The sequence below is a fragment of the Betta splendens genome, chromosome 10 (assembly GCF_900634795.4).
Source record: "Betta splendens chromosome 10, fBetSpl5.4, whole genome shotgun sequence".
Classification (NCBI taxonomy): domain Eukaryota; kingdom Metazoa; phylum Chordata; class Actinopteri; order Anabantiformes; family Osphronemidae; genus Betta; species Betta splendens.
In genome coordinates this window covers 15244281-15265870 of record NC_040890.2, presented here as the reverse complement: position 1 = coordinate 15265870, position 21590 = coordinate 15244281, and the positions used below count along the sequence as shown (strand labels likewise).

The window sequence follows — 21590 nt, the reverse complement described above, 5'->3', positions numbered from 1 at the left end:
GTAAAGTAGCAACTTTGGAGAAGGGGAGGGATGTTGATCTGGTTAGATTCATGCTATAATGACAGATCACAGATGGATCATGTGGTCATGAGGACAGGCAGTCACATTGCAGCTATTTAGATCTCACTTTTCTTGTTCTCTTCAGTTAAAACTCTTTAAATTCATTTAATTCCTGAGCCACTTTGTCTATGTTGATATCTCCTACCTTTTGCGTCCTCATTTTCCTGCATGGTGCTGGTGAATTCACAGCAGGGACCGATGTCAGACCAAAGTGGTTAGTCTGAGGGTTTTATGTGTCTTTCTGGTGCCTGAACACTCCTAGTAATAAGCTTCTATGTGATCCCTCAGCAGTTACACTCTGCACCAGGACATTAAAACCAACCCACAGGAGAATTACTGTGAATGTCCTCACACACACATGGATCAGCCTTAAGGGCAGTGGACAAAATAATTGATTTGTCACAGTTGAAACCAAACCCTTTTATACATCTCCTACTTTTCTTGGATCACTTTTCCCAATGGCATGGACTCTTTACATCAATTGCCCGGGCTCAGGCACATGTGATTTATAGACTGTATGGGGTAGTCCCTTAGTGTTGTATTTTTGAGATTTTGTCTCTACTGTAGCACATTTCATTTTAATTAAACGAGTTAAAGTGCCTTTTTTGTATTGTCCAAGAATATTTAATGTAGACCAAGACCTTATATAGTGTATTATGTATAATAGCTGAATGTGCGACCCAGCAGCTGGATGGGATTTTACCTGTCGGTGTGCTGGTAAATCCCAGTGGTTGAGAGTGCTTCTCAAATTCGTTTCCACGATGAGTGACCCAGAACACATTCATGCACTCTTGTCAGTGATACAAGCAGCAGCATATTTGAAGACATCCTGGGAGTCTGTTATGCAGCCTTTGAGAGTCTAATTGATAGAAGACCATTAATCATTTTGAAAACAAACCATTGAAGGCCTATTCCTCCACTATGCCCCCTGACAAGCATCCCTCCGGCTCACTGCCTCCACTGTACTGCACTGTACCACTTCTTCAACATTCTCACTGGCACGTTCTGCACCATTTATTAAACGACAAGGCAGATACATTTCCAGCATTTAAAGAGTAGATAAAAATCTGCAGTAAAAAAATGTTAATTTTTTTTTAATTTTCCAAAACATTTTCTTTTGTTTAGGGTATTTACTATTTAAATTGTAGCCATGGTTATGTTAGATGGGAGTCCTGTCAGAGCTTTAGTAATAAATGAAGTCAATGTGGTTTGAAGCAGTTTGAGTTCAGTTACTTGAGGTGAGTGATTCAAACTACCCTCTACTTACAGGCTTCGCAGTTACAAGTGACACACTGAATGTATGAGGTGAAATGTATGTCAAATTGGACAGAGGGCATCGGCTGCCAAATCACATCACCCAAAGCAGAGGATAAGCAGTGGACCAGCAGAGGGCAGCATGGCTCCACAACTTCAGGTTTACTATCCTAAAACCCTGAGGAGGATGTTTTTTTTTTATCTCTGTTCATTCTAGCCATCTCTTTGTAAGAGAGTGCTTCTGATAAACATCCCCCTCCATTCTAATCATCATGTCATTCCCTAGCTTTTAGTGCTCTGTCCGGCCTTCGCTCCATCCCCTGATGTCTCTCACATGAAAGACCTCTTTTGTGATGCAGAATTAAAGTAGCACGAAGATAATACTCCCAATAACACGCACATACTGCCTATCCAACCTATCTGATGTGATTGCATGGCCTCAATAGAAGCAGTGTTGTTTGATTTTGTGCTCTTGTTGAGTTGGGGTGTACAGTTTATATTGCTGTAGCCTTGCTACTTTCGTTTCAAGGACTAATTATTAGTCATTATTTCTTGTTGCTGTACCTTCTGATTTTGACAAAGACGCAAAAGAAATGCATTCAGCTGTAGAAGGACAGCGTCCAATGTGAAAGGTTATAGTGAAAATGGAGCCATAATTATTGGTCGCTCTGAAATACTTCCTCTTGCTAGTGAATCCATTGTACGGTAAAGTACATGGTTCATAGTTTGAGGTTTTGAAAAGAAGTTAATTTGATATGTTGTGTTAGGTTTAACTGTACAGCTGCTGTTTGGTCACAAGCATTTGGTGTTGTGTTGAAAAAGTCAGTTAAATATCTGACCATCATCTTTGGTTTCTTTGATGCAGCCCGATGCATAGAAGCTTGTTTCACACTGTTCTTATTCCTTAACTCACTCTCTGACGTTAACGTTCCCGTTTTCTTTTGTGTAGGAGGACATGAACCTCAATGAGGACCGCAAAGCCCCTCTGCGTGGAAAGGACCTGAGCACCAAACGTGAGATGGTGGTCCAGTACATCTCAGCCACTGCCAAATCTGTAAGAGAGTAAACCTGTAGTTTACCGTTGCACACTGAAGCCAACTAGTTAAAGTGGGGTGTTTAAAGCATCACGATGCTCCACTTAACCCTGCACATGATTCTTTCCCTTACGGCTTGCTTGGTCATCCATTCTTCTGCACGCTCATTTCTGTTGTCACTGCCTCCACTCTCCATGCTTGAATGATACATCCTATATTGCAAATGCAGTGATTTTTTTCTTCATTGTTTTCTGTATTGTGCCTCAGTCTCCTGGACATCAATCGTAGTCGCTCTCGTCAGTGCTAGGTGGACGACCAGCACTTGTCCACTGATGTGCTTGCATGAAAGCGGATGGTTGTGGGCTTGGTTAGGGGTATTTGCATGCGAGTAACTTTTATTTATGTTTGTCCAGCGGTGATGGTGCATTTCTGCATGGTTTTGAAGAATTTGTTTGAACGTAAGCTTATACTACTGATTCAATGCAATATAGCTGCTTCCCATTGATTTGAGGGTTTTAGTTCAGGACAGACTCTCATTAGGTCTCAGATTAAAAGATTCCTAATGCAAAATAGTTTTATGTTGCCTTATAGAGGTATCTGGAATTTTATACTATGCGATCCAAATCAGTAGTGAAAACTAGGGTTTCAAAGGTCGCCAATAAATGTATTATAATTCCTATATCCTTCTACAGTACTTTGTAAAGCAAATTTTCACATCGACACAGCAGTCATAGGAGACGACGTGGTTTCTGCCACTATTGCTCCTCAAACCTTTTAGCTCTCTCTCAACATAATTTATTACCTCCCTATTGTTATGATAATTAACTGGCATTATTGATAATGATGATTATCTGAGATGATTGAATTCTTCACAGGCCTATTATGCTTTGTGAGCACAGATATTTTATTCAAATGAATAACGTTATCTGTGTAGTCTGAGGACAGAGGACAAAATGTGATGTCTGTTAGCATCCTGCTGTCGCATTTAATAGAACTAAAGTAGGGCCATGGCTTACTGTGATGCCGAATTGCATCTGTTTTACCGCAGATTAATGCAAATGTGCATAGACTTACATACAGTAGAACACGTGTATGTCAGATACATAAAACGACTTCTCTTGGGCCTTTATGGGGAAACATTGTGTGTAATTGTAATAAAGGCCATTTTACTATATTATATTTATACAATACTTTTACTATAACTTCATCTACAGTTTTTGGATGGTTTAATAGTTTAATGTTTTGATATTCTAAGTAACTGCCCAGCCGATTAACATCACACCAAAGCAGGAGCAAATCTCTTATCGTATGCAAATCTTTAATCCCACGTTGTCTGGGGTTACTGTTGTAGTATTGACTCTAGAGTATGTTGCACTGAAAATGTAGATTGTGATCAATGTCAGTTTGATGTGTTTTGGACATGTTGACGTCCGATTGTTTTGCTTTGGAGCTTTTTTGTTCAATGTGAATTTTTTCTTTGATCAGCGATTCTGTGCCGTGTTTTAAGATTGCAGTCTGGGGGCTTTGAACGGACTTCACTTACAGTACATTCATCTCAGATTTTCTGTTTATTTGCCAGATAATCTCACATTTGATATTTCTCCTAGAGAAGCTACATGTTTTATAGTTTCATCGCAGCGATGTGAATAACAACTGGGCATTTATTGATGTGACAGTCTCCCCCACGTCCACATCAATACTCACATACACTGATTTTAGACTTCTCCCTCCTGCTTTCAATGAGTAACTGTCGTTGGAACAATAGTCTGGCCTTTTTCATGTCTGCCTTTGCAGACCTGCTTAGTTCAACTTCTTTAATGCCCCACAAAAGCTGTTTTCTTTTGTCATTTACTTTTTCAACAAAAAGGAAAAACTAAGTACGTCAACAGGTTCAAGGTTCTTGATGTTTTCTTCATAGTCTACATATGTTAATATGCCACTGGCTGTTATCAAATGATAATGAACATTGTTTACGCCTAAGAAAGACTCTTTCCCTTTGTCATTCATGAATTGCTGCCTCTCTGCTAGTCTACCACCAGATTGAGAACCCTCCTATCCATACTCTACCAGGGTGCCTCAGCAGGAGTTTAGCAAATTACCCCAGCACAAAACAGAATGTCTTTGGAAGAAAGAATTCTAAATTGACCTCGTTTATTTGAATGTGGGCGTTGTTTCCGTGGTGGTGGTGGTGTCCAGCTTTGCTTTGGCAGGGCAGCGTCTAACAACATCAGCTTTGCATGAACTGTTGACCTTCCACACCCTCCCGTTCATTCTTTTCTGTACTGTCATTGTGCCAACATCATAAATCTGCCACTTTGCACTAACAGTCACTTGATTTCTACTTATCTACACTAAAAACAGTGAATATGTTCTCATTTCGTTTTACGTATGCTGTGTCTCAGTAGTACTGAGGTTTTTTCCTGTTAAATTTATTGAAATAATATTTGTTTGATGTAACCATTATCGAGCCACCTTGTTCTCTTAATAGGAACTGAAATTTTTTCAGATAATCCTGTCCTTTAGAAAGAAATTGACCAGTGTTCATTCAATTAGATTCACACTACAAAAAATGCACAGTAATAACAACTCAATACTACTCAATTTATTAATGGGGTCTAAACTGAGGATGACTTTATGAAACCATTTAGTGAGAACAAGGTGTTTTACTGTATTCCCAGTACAAACAAGTTTGTTTCCCCACCTTCTAGCTCTGACTTGGCTGTTGTTTGTGCTCCCTCAAGATAGTGTCTGTTATTTGGTCAGACGAATCGAAATATGCACATAAAGATTTTGGGCAACAACTTCTGTGGAAAATGATCTAAGTTCAGAAAAACTTATTTCAAGGTGTGTAGACTTTATTAGCTAGATGGAATACGTTATAAAGATGTTGGAAGGCGGCTTCCGCTGCATCCACTGGAGAGCAAGGAAAATGTGGCTACGCCGTGTGATTAAAACTATTATGTGCTTGATCAGGTGGTGGCATGTGTAAAACACACTTTATGGCTGTCATAAAATGTTGGTGGAAGGATGGAGGGAGGAAATTAAGCATCAAATGGCTACAAACGCGGCGAGTTTGAGAGTGACAATAAAAGAAATGGAAAAAGGAGATTAGAAGGGAGGGAATAAAAATAGGAGCGAAAGGCGTAAAAAGACGTGTCCTGTAACTTGCAGCAACACTTCTTTGCTCTCAAACATTTAAGCGAGAACCAGAAGCTCAGCCACAGATTAGAATAGTTCTCCTCAGCTGACAGACACCCTCCTGCTGTGAGACAAGACCCATGTTTGCAGTAATAAAAACACTGCTGCTACCTGCCACTATTGACAGATAACAAGGTTAAACTCCAAGAAATGTGCTGACTGCACAGGCACGAGCTAGTGCTGCCACGCAAATTTGACACCTGAAGCCCAGCATTAATGGCAGCTCATTGATTCCAGCCCAGGGAGACTCTCTTCAGACCCTCTTCACACGTCTTTCTCTCTTTGAGCCAATTTTGCATTTGGGGCTTAATCCATACCAGCCAGTCACAAGTCACGATGATATTTTCCTATTAATCATTGTCTGAATCCCTTGTGTAAATATCAACATACCTCAACATGTTGATTTATCACTTCCACAGTTGTTGTAGCCTTGTATGAATGCCATTCCATTGTGAACTCATGTGTTTTTATCCAGGCACACTTTCATTTATCCTTCCTAAGAATGTGAAATGTGTAAAATTGTTGCTGCCAAACACAGACATTATCTTCGTGATGTGCCTACAGTATATTTAGAAAGGTTTCCTTGTTGACCTGCAAAATTTCAGTTGTATAGCCATAATTGCGTGCAAAATGTTTGTCAGACAAGTTACACTAATGCCTCAGTGTGTAATGGAGAGGATTCTATGGCCTACTAATGATTGTGCTGTTTGTGTCTTTTTGCACATTAACCTTCTTCGCTGATCGCTGCATGCAGATAACTGGGAGCAAAGTTGTGGTAAGTAGCCCATTATTTATTTGGCTTCTGAATGTTTCGTCTTTGTCCTCATTCAGATCTCACATACACGTACACAGGCACACATACTTTGGAAGGACGTTCAATCAGACGTTCCAAAGTCTGCAAAGTGAGGTCATTTTTATGACTTAGATTTTTATTTTCAGGCCCAATATTGCTAATAGGTTATAATTTCGAAAGGCTATAAATGCCAACACAATTCCTTCTTGTAAATGGTAGCACTTTCAAATGAGGGATTTTGAAATTATACTCTCTGAAAATGAACTAGGAGGCCTTTTGTTAGTTTTTGCCTTTCCTCCTTTGAAATAGATTGCAATGCGAAACCTATTAGCATTTGAATATTGTATTACCAACAAAGAGCAATAGCTTTTACACCAGAATTCATAATCTTCTATCTGTTTATCAGGACATGCTGCTTGTAAATGGTATTAACTCTGTTCATTCTGTCTGAATCGCAACACACACTGAGAATATATATCACTTAATAAGACTCTGCGCACGCACACAAAGACACACACACACGCACGTGGAACATACCTAGCAGAAAAGACGGTTTATATCTTCTGCCTTGAAGATATATTGGGTAATATTAATTTAGTGGAAGTGTTCTGTTCATGACTATGTATTTGAATTTGCTGTCAACAGCTCTGTCTGTGTTTGAAAGCAGAAGCATGTGAAAGCAGACGGCTGTCTTGCATTGCAGTACATATTTTTATTCTCCTGTTTGACTTCATCTCACATTAACTTAAGTAAAATGTATTTATTTAATTGATGATATGAGTATTATTAAAACCATTTTAATTTGCATATACTTCAATATAACAATAGCTTTTTCTCTTGCTTTAAAACGTTGGGCCTGTTGCTTTAAATGACATTTCATTGCATTTTGAGGGTTTTGTAAGGATCAAGAGGGATTGTCGAGCCTAATGCCAACACAGACAAGGTGGAGCAGCACACTGTGACCTGGCCTCTGCTCTGCCCATTCTCTCATACAAACCTTGCTCTTTGAAGCATTTTACGGAGACGTTTTGTATTGATTGAATTTTCTCCTGCTTTGTCAAACTGTTCTTTTGTGCTTGGTTATTTATGTGGGAAAGGTGGGATTTTGGATTTGGCCTGTATGAACGTAGATGAAGCAGCTCTTGATTCGCAGCGTTGGCCACATTGTGTTCAGTAAATGGAATATGACAGAACTGCCCCAGCTTGTATCACGACCACAATTCGAACTGTGAAGACATATCTAAAGAACTTCTGCAAACCAGGCCAAAAGATGCCAAAGACCTTGGTGATCAAGAAATGGCTTCAAATTCAATAGCAACTGAAGCATTTGACCAGACCTTTTTAACCTTGTTGTTAGTACTTCAGTAGTACAGTAGTCTAAACTTGGCCAGCAACATAGCAAAAGCTCCACTCATAGAAGGAGGCAGAAAAAGCAAAAGCATTCAGCTTTGGGAGCTGATCATGGGCTACAGTTCGCTCTCTGCTTTGCTGGCAGATTCCCATTTTCATGCTGCCAGTGTGTCGATGGGATAGTTTGCTTTGAGACGTGCTGGAAGCCGAGTGTTGGTTAGAATGGTCTTAAGGGAATACACAACTGTAACTTCTCTGTCTTAGGCATGAAATCCCTTTTGCACTTTTTAGAGGACAATGTGAATTGGCTTTAATCCAGTCTGACCAGCGTGCAAGTGTGCAATACTCCTAGTCTTATACACTCTCTTCAACTTCGCTGGAAAGAGCAAGGGAACTGTGACACCACACATACAGTACATAACTACTTGCATGCAAGTAAACGCAACTGGTCTCATATGATCAGACTGCTGTTTTACTAACGAAGGCCACCCAATACTGACCACTGTGATGGCCTTATAGTGTCAGTGTCTGTAAAGATTGGTCTAATTTTTACATCACAAGTCAAAGGCCACATTGTACCAATCCACCAAAGAGTCCTGTAGTGTTACAGTGAAAGCAGACTTCCGTCTCCCTGCGTCTGCATTGACAGGCTCCGCGGCTCAGATGGAATACTGCTGAGAATGTAAGTGTAAGAGCACACATGCGAGAAAAGGAGTTTGTGCTCCGTGTGTTCAAAATCGGCAATGTCCACACCACAGGGAGGTGATCAATATCGGTATGACTGGACAGATGACTGCTTATTTCCATGGTAACATGCTGGCCAGCTCTGCGATGTCAGGCAGTGATGCCTAGCGTGGTTGTGAAAAACATATATATCCCTGTATATGCTTGCCAGACTGTGGATTTGACCGGAGATCCAGCAACACCTCAGACTTGAGGGAGAAGACGACCCGAGGCCAAAGCTGATGCAGTGCAGAAAAGCATCAAAGTACAAACTAGAGCTTTTTAACCTGCTGGAAAATTAACGGGGGAAACTGTTGATATCCGTCTATGTTCCTGGGTTTAAATGAGGGTGATACCTCCACATTTCAAATGGGTTCTGACAACGCAGAGTCCAGATGTACGATAGCAGTGATCCTGATCACTGTTCCTAATCATTGTTCAGCATTTATTCCTAATAAAATGACCACTGCTATTGATTTTCAGTTATTTAAGTCAATAGCGAACTGAAGTTCAACAAACAGAAGACAAACTATTCTTTTGACATTTTAACTTGAGATCGCTTAAGTCTTACAAACATGGGAGATAAGATGATGGATTTAAAGTTCTAGTAAAAGCCTATTGAAATATGTTTTAAAACTTTTTTTTACTTTTTGCTTGCTCAGTCTGAAATAAATATTTTATATTGACTACGTAATGAAAGTGGAAAAAGGAATAAAAAAAAATCTCTATTTGAGTTAATGCTACTATTTCATTTCCCTTAACAGATTCACATCTGGTGTGTTTTGTGTTTAGCCAAGGTGAATTAATTGTCCTACTGCTCTCGTTTATTTGTAACTGGTGAGGGTGGAGAGAATATAGGGTAACCATTAAATGAGCCATTGCAGATAAAGCCAGAGGATTGCAAAGCACCCAGGTGAAGAGCGATGAGATGGAGAGCTTCATACTTATGAGAATACGCAGACATGTGCCTGGTCTTTAGCTACAATCAAGTGTTTGTTCTTTGTGCTAGGAGTGCTTATGAAGGAGCTTTTAAGTAATATAACATATGGTAAGCATGAATGGAAATCCAGGCGTCCTCCCCCATTCACATCTCTCTACCTTAAGACCAGATGCATGTACCAAAAGGCTTTTTGTTTCAAGCCAGCTATTTAACTGGGTACTGAGGGTTCAGCAGATTTGATGTGGCACGTCCTTGGTGTTTTAAAAGGACGCCGATGAAAAATTAATCAATACAGCGTGCCTCCAATGCCCTGAGCCAGTGTTCACCATAGATTCTATCTTAAATTAAGATCAAGGAAACATGCTCTGGAGGAAACTGTTTGAATAAGATCTTTATTCTGATTGGCTGAAAGCTTTTTTGAGAGTTCATCTGATGCACATGAGAAAGTGTCTGCAAGTGAGATGAGGAAGGATTTATTTGACAAACTACTGCAGCATCGCGTATCTGCAAATCTGCAGTCAGCTGTCAATTTTAATTGATGTATAATTTGTATTTGATTTATTCTATAATGTATTTTCTCTAGTAATATTCGTAGGGAGTGTTTGTTTGTATTTTTCATCTTTTACTGTGATTTTCAAGGGCATGAACATTCTTATGAAAGTACCTTGCTGGTAGTCTGCTTAATATCATTTTATTTGCACTCATACATCAAGATATTTCTCTGCGGTGTTCTAAACTCCAGTGGGTTTCTACCAAGATGTTGCAAACTCAACCCTTGCGGTGGACTCAAATGAAGCTATAAGATGTGATTTATGTTAAATAACTCTTTTTGGAAATGTTTCAGCCGCTTGTTCTTCGTGCCCGCATCAATATTTAGTTTTTGCCAAATATTCTGTTTCTGTACAATCTCCAGTTGCAGAGTATCATGTTCATGAACCTGCTTTCATACCAGAATTATAGCTGCTGAAGTCAACTTTTAAATCTTCACAAAGGTCATATGATTTGTAGCAACTTCACGATGAACTGGATGAAGATGGCAAAGTTATTTAAAGCCTTGTGTCACAGGGGAATGCATTGAAACTAGTATATGATGTTAATAAAGTGTCACAAACTCTAATTGGTTGGCACAACTAAAACAAAGTGTATTAAACAGGACATTTTGTTTTATTTATTACATACACTTTGAGAAATAGACAGTTTGTTAACGGCTAGTGGTGAATTTGATTAACTTTGTTGCCTGTATGGGATTTTTCAAATATCACCGCCAGTGTCCATTGAGTGCCGTGTCTTTGGGCATTTATGGTTTGATTGACCTTTACTGGCAGCAGAAGAAGCAAAGGTTTAGCTGTCACAGAGGGTGGTCTGTGTGGGAGGGATTAAGTCAACAGCAGCTCCCACTGTGGACGAGAAAAGAAGGTTACATTTCAATCACAACTTGTCTTCTATTCAATTTCCCTCCCAGGTTTTGTCTTTTCATTCTTTCTTGTTCCCTTTTCTGTTGCTTCTCTCTTCACACATCCCCTCTCTATAACACGTACTGCTGCTCAAAAGGCAGAAACAATCATTCCTCTTCAATCAGAAGTCAGAAAGCTAGATCTTGTTATTTGAAGGGAGCATGAAAGGCTGTGGTGGACACAGTATGCTGATTGAACAGTGGTTATGGCAGGGCTTTATATTCTGTGTATACATGCTCATCCGTCTGTGAAGTAAGTAGCACAGTTTTTTTTTTCATTTTGTTCCAATACACCTGGATATTAGAGCTTTGCGTTAGATATTGTGCTGGAGAGGCTCGGTGAAGTTTGATGTGTTTCAGATCGGAGGAGAGAGGAGACAGGATTTCTAGTTCTGTTGATTGCACATGTGAATTTTATGTACTGTACCCATGTCCCCTCACCAGCGATGGAGCTTGTGAATACTGGCTATGCTCTCAGTTGTACATCTCTCCCCCACAGCTCTGTCACACATTCACCAGCACTGTCGGCATGCTCAGCGCTGCAGGAGTCTCCTGCAGGGCCGCATTAGGCTCCATAAACTTTATAGCATATTTTTACAACCTGCCTCTCTGTATGCATCCACCATCACATCCCATCGCATCTGCTTTAACTGTTCACACAGCTGTGAAATTCTATGTATCCCCATGTTTTATGGTTGCCTGCTCCTCCAGTCACTCCCGATTTCTTTATTCGCGTCTTTAGCTTTTCGATATCTTTCTCTACATCTGTGTATATTTAGTAAGTTATTTGCTTTGGTTGATGGAGTTGGCTGCTTTTTCTAGATGTGATCTCTGTAAAATGTGGGCTCCGTCTGAGTATGTCAGGATTTGCATGGAAAATGCTTGCAGTGGGTTTGACGATAATGCACCTCTGCTCATAACCTTGCTTTGCTCTCTTGTGCATTTCTATTGGTTTCAAAAGCAGACTTCACACTGATGATATGTGGAGTTACGCTCCACATGCATACGACGCATGTTTAAGGAGGAGAAAGACGGAGGGAGGCGGTTGTTGACAGGAACTTGTGATCACCTTGAACGGAAGCTAGAGTTGCTTCTTCTGTGGAGAGTGTCACACTGACGGCCTGTTCATAATCCGCCCTACTCTCACAGTAAGCCCACCAGGCCTTGTGGGAGCATCTTACAGCTCAGCTGACGAGTCCACTCAGCACAACAGAGTGCTAAAAAGGTATCTGCCTATGGGCTACAGCGCTTTCATAGCCATGTCATACTCCTGCCCACCGGAGTAAAGCCACATAATCGCCTCATCAACAGCCAGGTTGCCCTGATTCCCCAGACAGCTCTCTGCTGTTATGATTGGTGACATGATCAGGGCCAGATCACTTGCCGTGTTATTGTCTGCCTTGCAGTTTCTTTGCTAAGGGTGCTCGGGAGAGATGGGTCATAGTTTTAGAACGGCAGCCTTCAAGCCGTGTAAGTTTTATTTATATGCTTTATTTTAAGCAAAGGTGATTTTAGCTGTTTATTGGCAACCTGTGCCGGGTGGCCTGCACCTCCCTTTATACTTATACTCTACAGTAAATGAATTCTCACAAATACTAGAACCACAGGCTAGATTTAAAGAGTAACAGCACGATTTACCAAACGATGAACTATGACTTACCTTCTTCACAGGGGTAATAAACAGACAGATGGATTGTAGCTTTTTGCAAACTATAGATTTTGGTTTCACCATTTTGTGCTGCCAAACTTTTTGGCCAGTGAATTTAAGGACATAAAACAAAAGCTCTCGGTGGACCTTTAGGGATATTGCACAACAAAGCTAATAGTATTTGGTCCTACTTTTATTTTACTGGCTGAGTGTGTGATGGCCATTGTCTGCCTTTACTCAAATGGAGGTGTCAACAGCTGCGGTTTCCCCATTAGTATTGTAGTACACAGGACCAGCACTTGGTGGCAGTGGATGCCCATAAAATCAGCGGTGGGCACAGTCCATAGCTGGAAACCAAACCAGTGTGTTTACATGTGCTGTAGTATCAAGGTGTTAAGTCTTCCCCTGCTTTTGATATGATTTCGAATATGATGTTTTCATGATGACTGAACACTGAGAACATCTGGTTATTTGTCTGTGTCTACAGACGACTGAGTTTAATGGCATCTAGGTTTCTAATCATCTCTACCAATATGTGCCATGAAGTCTTATCATGTCAAGTGCTTTAACGACAGGACATTTAGAAAACTGGATAAGCTGTTTTCATGTCCCTTTATCATGTACCATGTCCAAGGTTCTCCAACCGTAGCGTTAGACCTAAATTTGTATTTGTGGAACTAGCATATACAGTATCAGGATCATACTTACTAGGATACTGCAAAAGCCTTATCAGAACCAGGATATTAATGGGCATGTGAGTGCACCCATTAATGATATGACATTGACCTAATGGATTTCCCTGAGCCTACATAACATACCAGTCTCTGGACCTTTAACGACAGCTGTCTTTAAACGGTCTTTGAAGGGAGGACTAACTTAAAATGGTTCAAATACATTAAAGTTTTCCTGTCCTCTTTAATAAATAACTGACTCATCCTGTGGATAAATAATAGATTGATTGTTATCTTTGCTAAAGATTTAAAGTAGAGATTCAGACTAGACATCTCTGACAGGGTGGAAGAGAGCCAGACTGTGCTGGGTCCAGTCCTCTTCCTTCACTTGCAGAAACAGGGCTTCTGGAAGTTGAGTCATGACAACTCCCATGACTCAACCTCCAGATAACCTCACCTGGGAAGTGGACAAGCTTCACAGATATAATCAGCATCTGTGAGCAAGCATGTGTTACCTTATGTACCATTAAAAAGTCCTCTTGTATTGACAGTACTTTTATGCAGCCTTACTTGAATTATTTATTAGATTGGCCCCACACAGATAAATGCATGCAGTCCTCCACCAACACACAGAACATGTGCCTTATCACAGCTGCTTTATTCGATATGTCCCTTTTATGCATTCTGTCTACACCCTGACATTACTGTCTACAGTACGTCTCTCTGTGTTCTCCTACACTAGCTTGTCCTGAACATCAAACCTCTTTCTCATCTCTGACCCCTTCTATGCATGTGAGCCACACTTACTTCTCCTCACCTTGAGCTTCTTCATGACACACATTGTTGGCCACGCGCATTCTGCTGAAACATGCTCTCAGCTGGGTATGGCTTGTCATTCCACTCAGGTGCCCTCTGTAACATACACTATCTCATTAACTTTTAATGCTCTGCCATATGGTGGCCTTGCTTTTCTTCAAGTATCATGCCGAATAATTCTAACTATAGAAAAAATATTATATTAAAAAATAAAAAATATATATTTTTTATATTTTTACATATTTTAGAAAAGACTTTGTCTCTCCTCAAAACGTTTCAAGCACCTTCTTGAGAATAGGGACAATTACTAGATATTGGGCTGAGGTTGATTTGATGGGCAGATGTATATTGTTCCAAATGGTGATGTCCTTGATGTTAGCCTCAGACCCAGCATGTGAGCTGACATCCAATCATGTTGAGATGGCTGGCCGGTCTCTTTATGACCTGAGTGGTCTTGAGAGATGATCTTTTTAATGCTGACTGGGCACATGTCTTCTTCACACCTGAGGTGCTGGCCTTGAGCCAAACATCGTCTGCCACTGGATGTGGCAAAAACTCAGGGCCTTACAATACAGACCTCTGATGTGTATAATTACACAGTCAATTATAAAGACAAGCAGCAAATTCAGTGTCATGTGTGAGGTGTTTTTCTTCTTGTCAAGATTTCCCATGTTGGCTTTCAGTTGGCTGTCTCTGCTGCCGACGGGTGTTGTTTGCTAGATTGTTTGTGTGTCACCTCACATGTCTCCATTTGAGGAGGGGGAGGAATTTGCTAACACAAAAGAATGAAATTGAGAGGGAAAAAAGTTCCTTCCAAGCCCTGCAAGTAGAACAAAAGAACAGAAAAAAATCTTGATGTTATTATGCCGGCAACATCTTCTGAGCTCCTCATATAAATGAACTAAGGGTTCTAAAATTGTCATTTGAATTATGCCTTTCATCTCCCCATGGCTTTTAGTGAAGCAGTTCAGCCCAAGTCTCTAGTGAATGTTTTTTCTTCCTCTGTTTGCATTTCTGAACAAGCACCATAACTGTAATGAATTCTATTATTTTAAAACCAATTACTGTTAGTTGGGAGCTTTTTCACTGCTGTTGTCGCGCTCTCTGAGGAATAGTGCCGTTGCAGCGTCGACTGCACTCAAACCTGATGGTATTTCTTGCTATTTCCCTAACCACCCATACTAATGTAGTTTTCTAGTGTTACTATACAGTATCTTCTCCATACGCAGCATGTTGGTTCATTTGAACCAGAATTAAAAGAAATATAGCAATCAAGTATTGCAACTGAAAATATTCAGACCTTCACTTCTTTCCCCTTTTGCTTTTAATCATCCCTGATCTGTCTGGAACCCAATTCCCAGGCACATACGGATCTACTCTGCCTCATACTAGGCATTCCCTGAAAGCTCCAGATGCATGCAGTCTGTGATGAGAGCGATGGTTCACCTGTCAGCATCACAGTGACTTGAAGCATACAACACTAGTGAGTCTCTGACATTACCTGGGTGAGCTGCATGTAGGAACACATATGTCCAAACCAGACAGCTCAGAGATTACCTAGACCTTATCCTGTGGGCCCTGTAGTTCACAGTCTGGCTAATGTCGAAATGTGATCTCCTCTGCCCCCCCCACACACACACACAGACACCCTTTTGCTCAAATCAAGTTGAGTTTCTCCCCATGTGCAAACTCTGTGAAAGTACATTGCTGCCCACCACTGTTCAGACCTTGTCCAGAGTTAATATGTGAAACAGGTTCTAATGTGTGGCCAGATGTAAAAGCCTGTACAGCATCTGTGGAGAAAGTTAACTATGGCAGTTCACAGATGCTCTACTTTGAAGGATCTAGAGAGGAAGTGCCACAGTATCCAGGTGTGGAACATAGTTTAGTCAAAACAAAAAGTTTGGAAGTAGGGTACAATTCATGTATATGTCTTAAAAAAAGTTTCCTTTTTCTCGTATTTATTTATGATCAATATTTGTATTGTTTTTCAAGCATATGACTAACAAATCCTGTTTTTTGTCAACAGTGCCCAATTTTAAGTCACATGTTTTGTAGATAATATTAGTGAACATTTAGTAGTGCACGTTTTAAACCCTTTTTTCACTTACTCATATTCTCTGATCTGAATGAACACATACAGTAGCAGAGCACTCGCACGTACACTCGCTGAGTGAGATGGAGATGGATTGAGAGAAAGCGAGAGATTAGACACGTTCACTCATTAAATGCCAGCCACTCATTCTACCCTAAAGATTGATTTATAGCTTATTTAATAAGCTGAAAGGTTACCTCAAAACAGATTTTCTCCATAATTGACCAATTTAGTGCTCGATGAACATTCATGTCAAGCTGAAGTGTTGTAGTATTTTTGTCTCCCTTCTTCTCGCTCTGATCACTTATCACTGCTATTAGTGTCATGAGTACTTATTAGAGAAGGTATGAAATATTTAACATGTTGTATTTGGGATCTCATCAATGTGGGGCCCAAAACCTGGGCACAATAGCTGTAGTATTAGATTGCATTGCTGAATGTTCTTCTAATTAGCTCACTTTGCCCAGCAGCTGTCTGCTATTAAGGCCCTTTGTTCCAGATGTTATCTCATTAGAATGGCATTGATCATCCTAATGACTTTGAGATATATTATTGGTTCACATTAGTGTGACCTGCTTACTCCCATTTTCCCTGAGGTCAAACCACAGTGCTTCACCATCTGCATGTTCAGCTGACAGTTTAGGCATGAGGGGCCATTTCCTTTCATCATAGCCGGTCATATGTGGAGTGCCAGCAAATAAGACGCAAGAATAACTGCTACATGTGTTTAGTTGGGCTTCATTTAAAACTCATTGGGCATATTGTTGACATATTGTTGTAATTAAGTAAATTGTAATGTGTAATATGATGCATCACATTGTTTACATTCATCACAAATAATTGAAGCTCTGAAAATGCATCTTTATCTTAAACAACCAACCAGTATCCTCAAAAGTGTGGGATTCTCTGCTTCTCTTAGCACAGATGCTATGCACTAGCATCTTACGAACAAATCATCCGGGGGCTTTCCAAGCTCCAAACCATGAGACAGCAGCGTAAGCACCTATTACTGATATCTGTGCGATTGTTAGTTAGCGTCAGTACCAGAAGAGTCGGTGTGCTGTTTCAGACAAGAACTTACTTACTTCCCTAGAATTCCCTGTGATTCTGGAGACACAACTGTCTTCATATACATGAAAATCAATACACGAGGCTATAAAACGACTCCCCAGAGCAGAGGCTAATGGCTGGAATGGCAGCTCTGCCTTCTAGGGCATTTGCAGGTTGTAAGCAGTTTGCCTATACATGTACAGGCCTATAAAACTGAACAGCATGGATTCTCATTAATGCTGCACTGTACAGAGTGAGGAGCCTTTAAAGATGGAACACGGGTGTATTGACTGCAACCTGCATTTGCCATGTTAGCATTAGCATTAGCAGCCTCCCGTACCTGTGTTACAGTAGGTGCTTTCAGGAAGAGTAGGTGCAGGTTTTCAGAAGCAGTAATGGCCTGAAGGACTGCACCTTTAATATAACACCTCCGTGCCATAATATCCATAATAGTAGTAAATAAAAGCCTTCCTACTGTAATTAGGCCTGCCATGCAGTCATCTCCATTTAGTTTTAGTTTGTATCATAATGATGACAATAGCACTAAACTGGTGATACAGTAAAGTGTGAATGTCATCCTTTGTGAGCTGCGCCGTCCTGTGGGGCCATTGAGGCATTTTACATTCATTCAAAAAGGGCACCAGGATGATTTAAACAGACTGTTGAAGCACCCTGCATGAAAGGTGGAAGGTTGAGGTTCATTCAGGCAAAGGGACAGAGTCTAAGACACAGACAAGCAACACTTAATACACCCTCTAGTGTCCCTCTCACAAGTCGAGCAGTGTAATTGATACAGACTTCACCAACTCCCTCAGACTGCAGTGTAAAGCCTCCTTCTGTGGCACAGTGCACCTCAGTGGCTCACAACAGGCTCTTTTTATGCTGCATTAACACCTATTGTATTAACTTGGTGCCTCTGTTTTATACCTTAGACTCAAATGTGTAGTAAAACAATGGTGCGTAATTGCATCCATCTCATTGGTTCAAATTTTCAGACTCCACGGCCTAATGAAAACAGAGAAGCATCAGTTTAATTATAATGTACTCACCTATTATCAGGGAGAGATTGTTTTTATTTGGAGCCCTAATGAATTTCTCATCAGTTTGTTATTAACGTTGCGCTACTGGGGGCTCAAGTGAGGAAACAGCCAATTACATGGCTTTGTTCTCGCTGATGGACAAGTATTTGCACCTCTGCTAGGAGAGGAATAATTCCTCATGATGGCTGTGGGGGAAAACAAAGCCATATCTTCTCGCTGTCTGCTGCCAGACAATTTTTTCTGCTTCAAGTAAAGTGCAATGTGCATGAATTCCTCCTTTTAAGGTCTTTCTACCCAGGCCGTCTACCGTCGATGTGTTTCCCAACAAGACTGGTTGCTTCAAAACATGGTGGTTGGCAGCTTCATTACTGCGGGTTTCACTGAAGTTTCACCACCAAAGGAATGTGTGCATGCTGGACCTACAGTAGCTTAATGGCTTAATCTATAGAAAGATCATCAGGGCAGCAAGGCTAATGTTATAGATGGACTCTTCCTAGTGGGCTGTATACAGTATGACACTTACAAATTCCAATAATTGTTTCTTTTTTCCTACTCATTTGAAATTGAGCAGCGGAAGGATTTGGCTGCATTGATTGAGTTTAGCCTCTGGTGGTGGTTGTGAGTGGACTGTAAATGTAATGATAATTTAACATTTCTACCCATGACCCCAGCTGTATATGATGTGGCTTCCTTAACCTAAAACCCATTTGCAACTAATCTAATGGGATATGAAGGGAGCATAATGATGTGTGGGGCCTTGTTATTTGCCTTTGTTCACAAAACACTTCCCTAGTTTATTGCATTTTACGGTTGAAGGGCTTGATCACTAGTATTATGGCTTTGTAAATGGGAGTCAATAAATTACCCTCTGATTAAAGACGATGCCCTCACTTTAGGTGTGAGAGCTATTTGCTATGCATGGTTAGCATGCGTCTTTTATGTGTACTAGTTTAATCACTTTAATTCCTCTTTTGCTCTAGTTCCCTTCACCCCCTCACTCTGTGACTCGCCGCTGACAGTTGAGTTCTCTGAGGAATTTCCACATGCTGTTAAATTTGTCTGTAATCCAGACACATGATCTACTCACATTTACTCCCAAGCAGTCCTGAAATGTCTGACTGACTTTAAGCTGTTTTCACATTTGAACTTCAAGTTCGGACATCGTTCTGGTTTTCCCTTTCAGGCATGTTCTCACTTGGGCATATTGAGCACTCGGCAAAGCGTGACGTGACACAAAAGTTCACTGCAGAAATCACTGTCTTGTTTAAGGCACATTAAATCAGCACCAGTCGCATGTGTAGTTCAGTTTTGTGTATATAACCCTCATCCCCTGAAGGAGAGAAGCCAGATACAACTTCAGTTCTGAGTGAATTGACCTGAAGGAAATGCATCTCTGTTCTAAATGTCATATAGTTCTCCAAAGTTCAGCTTTGTTGGACTTGTATGCATTTTTGCTCAGTCAAATTAACGCGACTTACCGCTACAGATACAAGTAAGGGACAGACTTTATTTACTTGAAGGATAAGATGCAAATATGTTGAATCCCAGAATGCTTTGCGAAGTTTTCCTCTGCATACTTATTTACACCATGTCTCTTAATTACTGGTGGTCTCTTTATTTTATTCATAAATGCAGCTCTTTACAGACAACATGAAGTGGAGAAGCTTTGGGTTATGGATAAACAGGGATGTGGTAAATAACAAGACAGATGGTGCAGGTCTGTTGACAGAAGCCTTATGCATGGTAACAAGGGGGGAGAATTGTACTGCATTTCTGCTGACCTCCGTGCTTTGGGAGAAATGACTGACCCCCCCTCCCCTCCTCTCCCCAGCCCACCAGCTTGTTTCATGCATCTTCAAACCTCAGTCACACTGATTGATACACTGTGGAATAGCCTCTAGCTTCATTTTCACATGAAAAAAACATACAAGTTCCCAAAAGCACTGAAGACTTGCAGGCTATTATGGGACTGAAGAACCACAAGCTGTGCAAAATAATAATCTGTTGGACCCTTCACTGCACCCCCACCCTGCCCTATTCTCTGGTTTACATTAATAAATGAGCAAATAAAATATCAAAAATAAATTAAATGTCATATGGCAGAAATCATTTATTGATTATATCTGCGTTTGAATATGTTATAACTATAACGGCTGCATAAACAGTCTGCTGTTGCATAATGAAATGAATGGACATATGCATTTCTATTCAGCTATGGCTGAATAGGAATATTGGATAGCCTTTGAAGATAAGAGGTGTCTGGGCATGATAGCATTAGTGTTGCTACATCAATTACCCAAACTAATTACCAGTTAGAGCTTTTTTTAGCCGCTGCAGTTTTCCTGTATTCTACAACACCACCTGGTTGTGTGCAACACAGGTGCCTGTCCCTCATCAAGCCAGGTACAGGTCCTACCCCTTCAGTCAGGATTAGTCCCACTGCTGGAAAAGGATGAGTGGAGGGAGTCAGGAGGATAATGAGGGCATGTGGTGGGCTTAAGGGCAGCCGGTAAAGCCCAGCTAGGTGGATCTGCCTGCGGTGCTAAGCCTCTTAACTCACTCCATTCTAACTGGCATTCTCTAACTGGTACATAAGCACACATTACCTTCATGACAATGTGTCTAAGGCAGTGTAGGGCCTACAACAGATGAACCTGTAATTTCAGTTGCCACATAATAAACTTCAGTGTCTGAGTGGATTAAAGCTTGAGGGAGTTGCGTGATGATCAAGCACATTTCATTAAATTTCATTAAGGGGCATTTGCATTTTACCCCAAACACTTCTGGTGGTCCTGAGTCCACAGAAAATGAGAAATGAGCTCATTTGAATTTCATATAAGCCTAAGATGCCTTTAAAAAATTAAGCATATCATGTCTCCAGTAGCAGGCTTCCTCAGCACCATAAAAAAACGATAAACCCCACAGTGTGAGCTCTGAAAGCATTCTTTACTTTATAGCTCAGTGTTGTTGTATGGCCACTCTGTACTTTGTCAGTATAAAAGCTGCCCTGACCTGGTGTTTGTTAATGGTGGCAATTACAACAGTGCCTCAACACAACCGATGTTTTAATAAACGGATCTCTCCTTCAGTCGCTTTGTTTTGGCTTGAAATGGAATGCTGATCGTGGGAGTAGAATTTGGATGGGCATCTAATACTATTTGAACAAGAAAGATGCATGTGTATCATAAAAACAAATGTGTTGATGTGACTCCTGTCGCTCACCTTTGCACTTGCTGGAGTCATGTTTTTATAATTTGATATATTCTTAATCGTGAAGTTGGGTGGTTTGAGGGGAATTGCTGAAACGCTCAGGTTCACTCTGGTTCAACGTTCTTTGTTGTTGTGCGTTTTTTAATGCAGCATTAGCTGACTTCAAGAGGTGTGGAAATCGGTAACCAGCCATTTGTTCTGGGCTCCTACGCCCACTAAACACCCCTTCCCTCAACCTGTCAGCTTAGCCGTAAC

At 40.7% G+C, this 21590-nt stretch overlaps 1 protein-coding gene across 12 annotated transcripts in view; it reads left to right on the top strand.

The window, feature by feature from the left end:
* The window catches only part of diaph2 (diaphanous-related formin 2), a 279374-nt gene that overhangs the window by 12880 nt on the left and 244904 nt on the right, over positions 1–21590 (top strand). For 11 of the 12 annotated variants that reach the window (XM_029164826.3, XM_029164824.3, XM_029164823.3 and 8 more), the window contains 2 exons: positions 2264–2368; positions 6301–6321. In XM_029164826.3, coding sequence (XP_029020659.1) covers positions 2264–2368; positions 6301–6321 — 126 coding nt within the window. The remainder of the gene's footprint in view (positions 1–2263; positions 2369–6300; positions 6322–21590) is intronic. The other variant, XM_055512466.1, reaches the window with a different exon arrangement.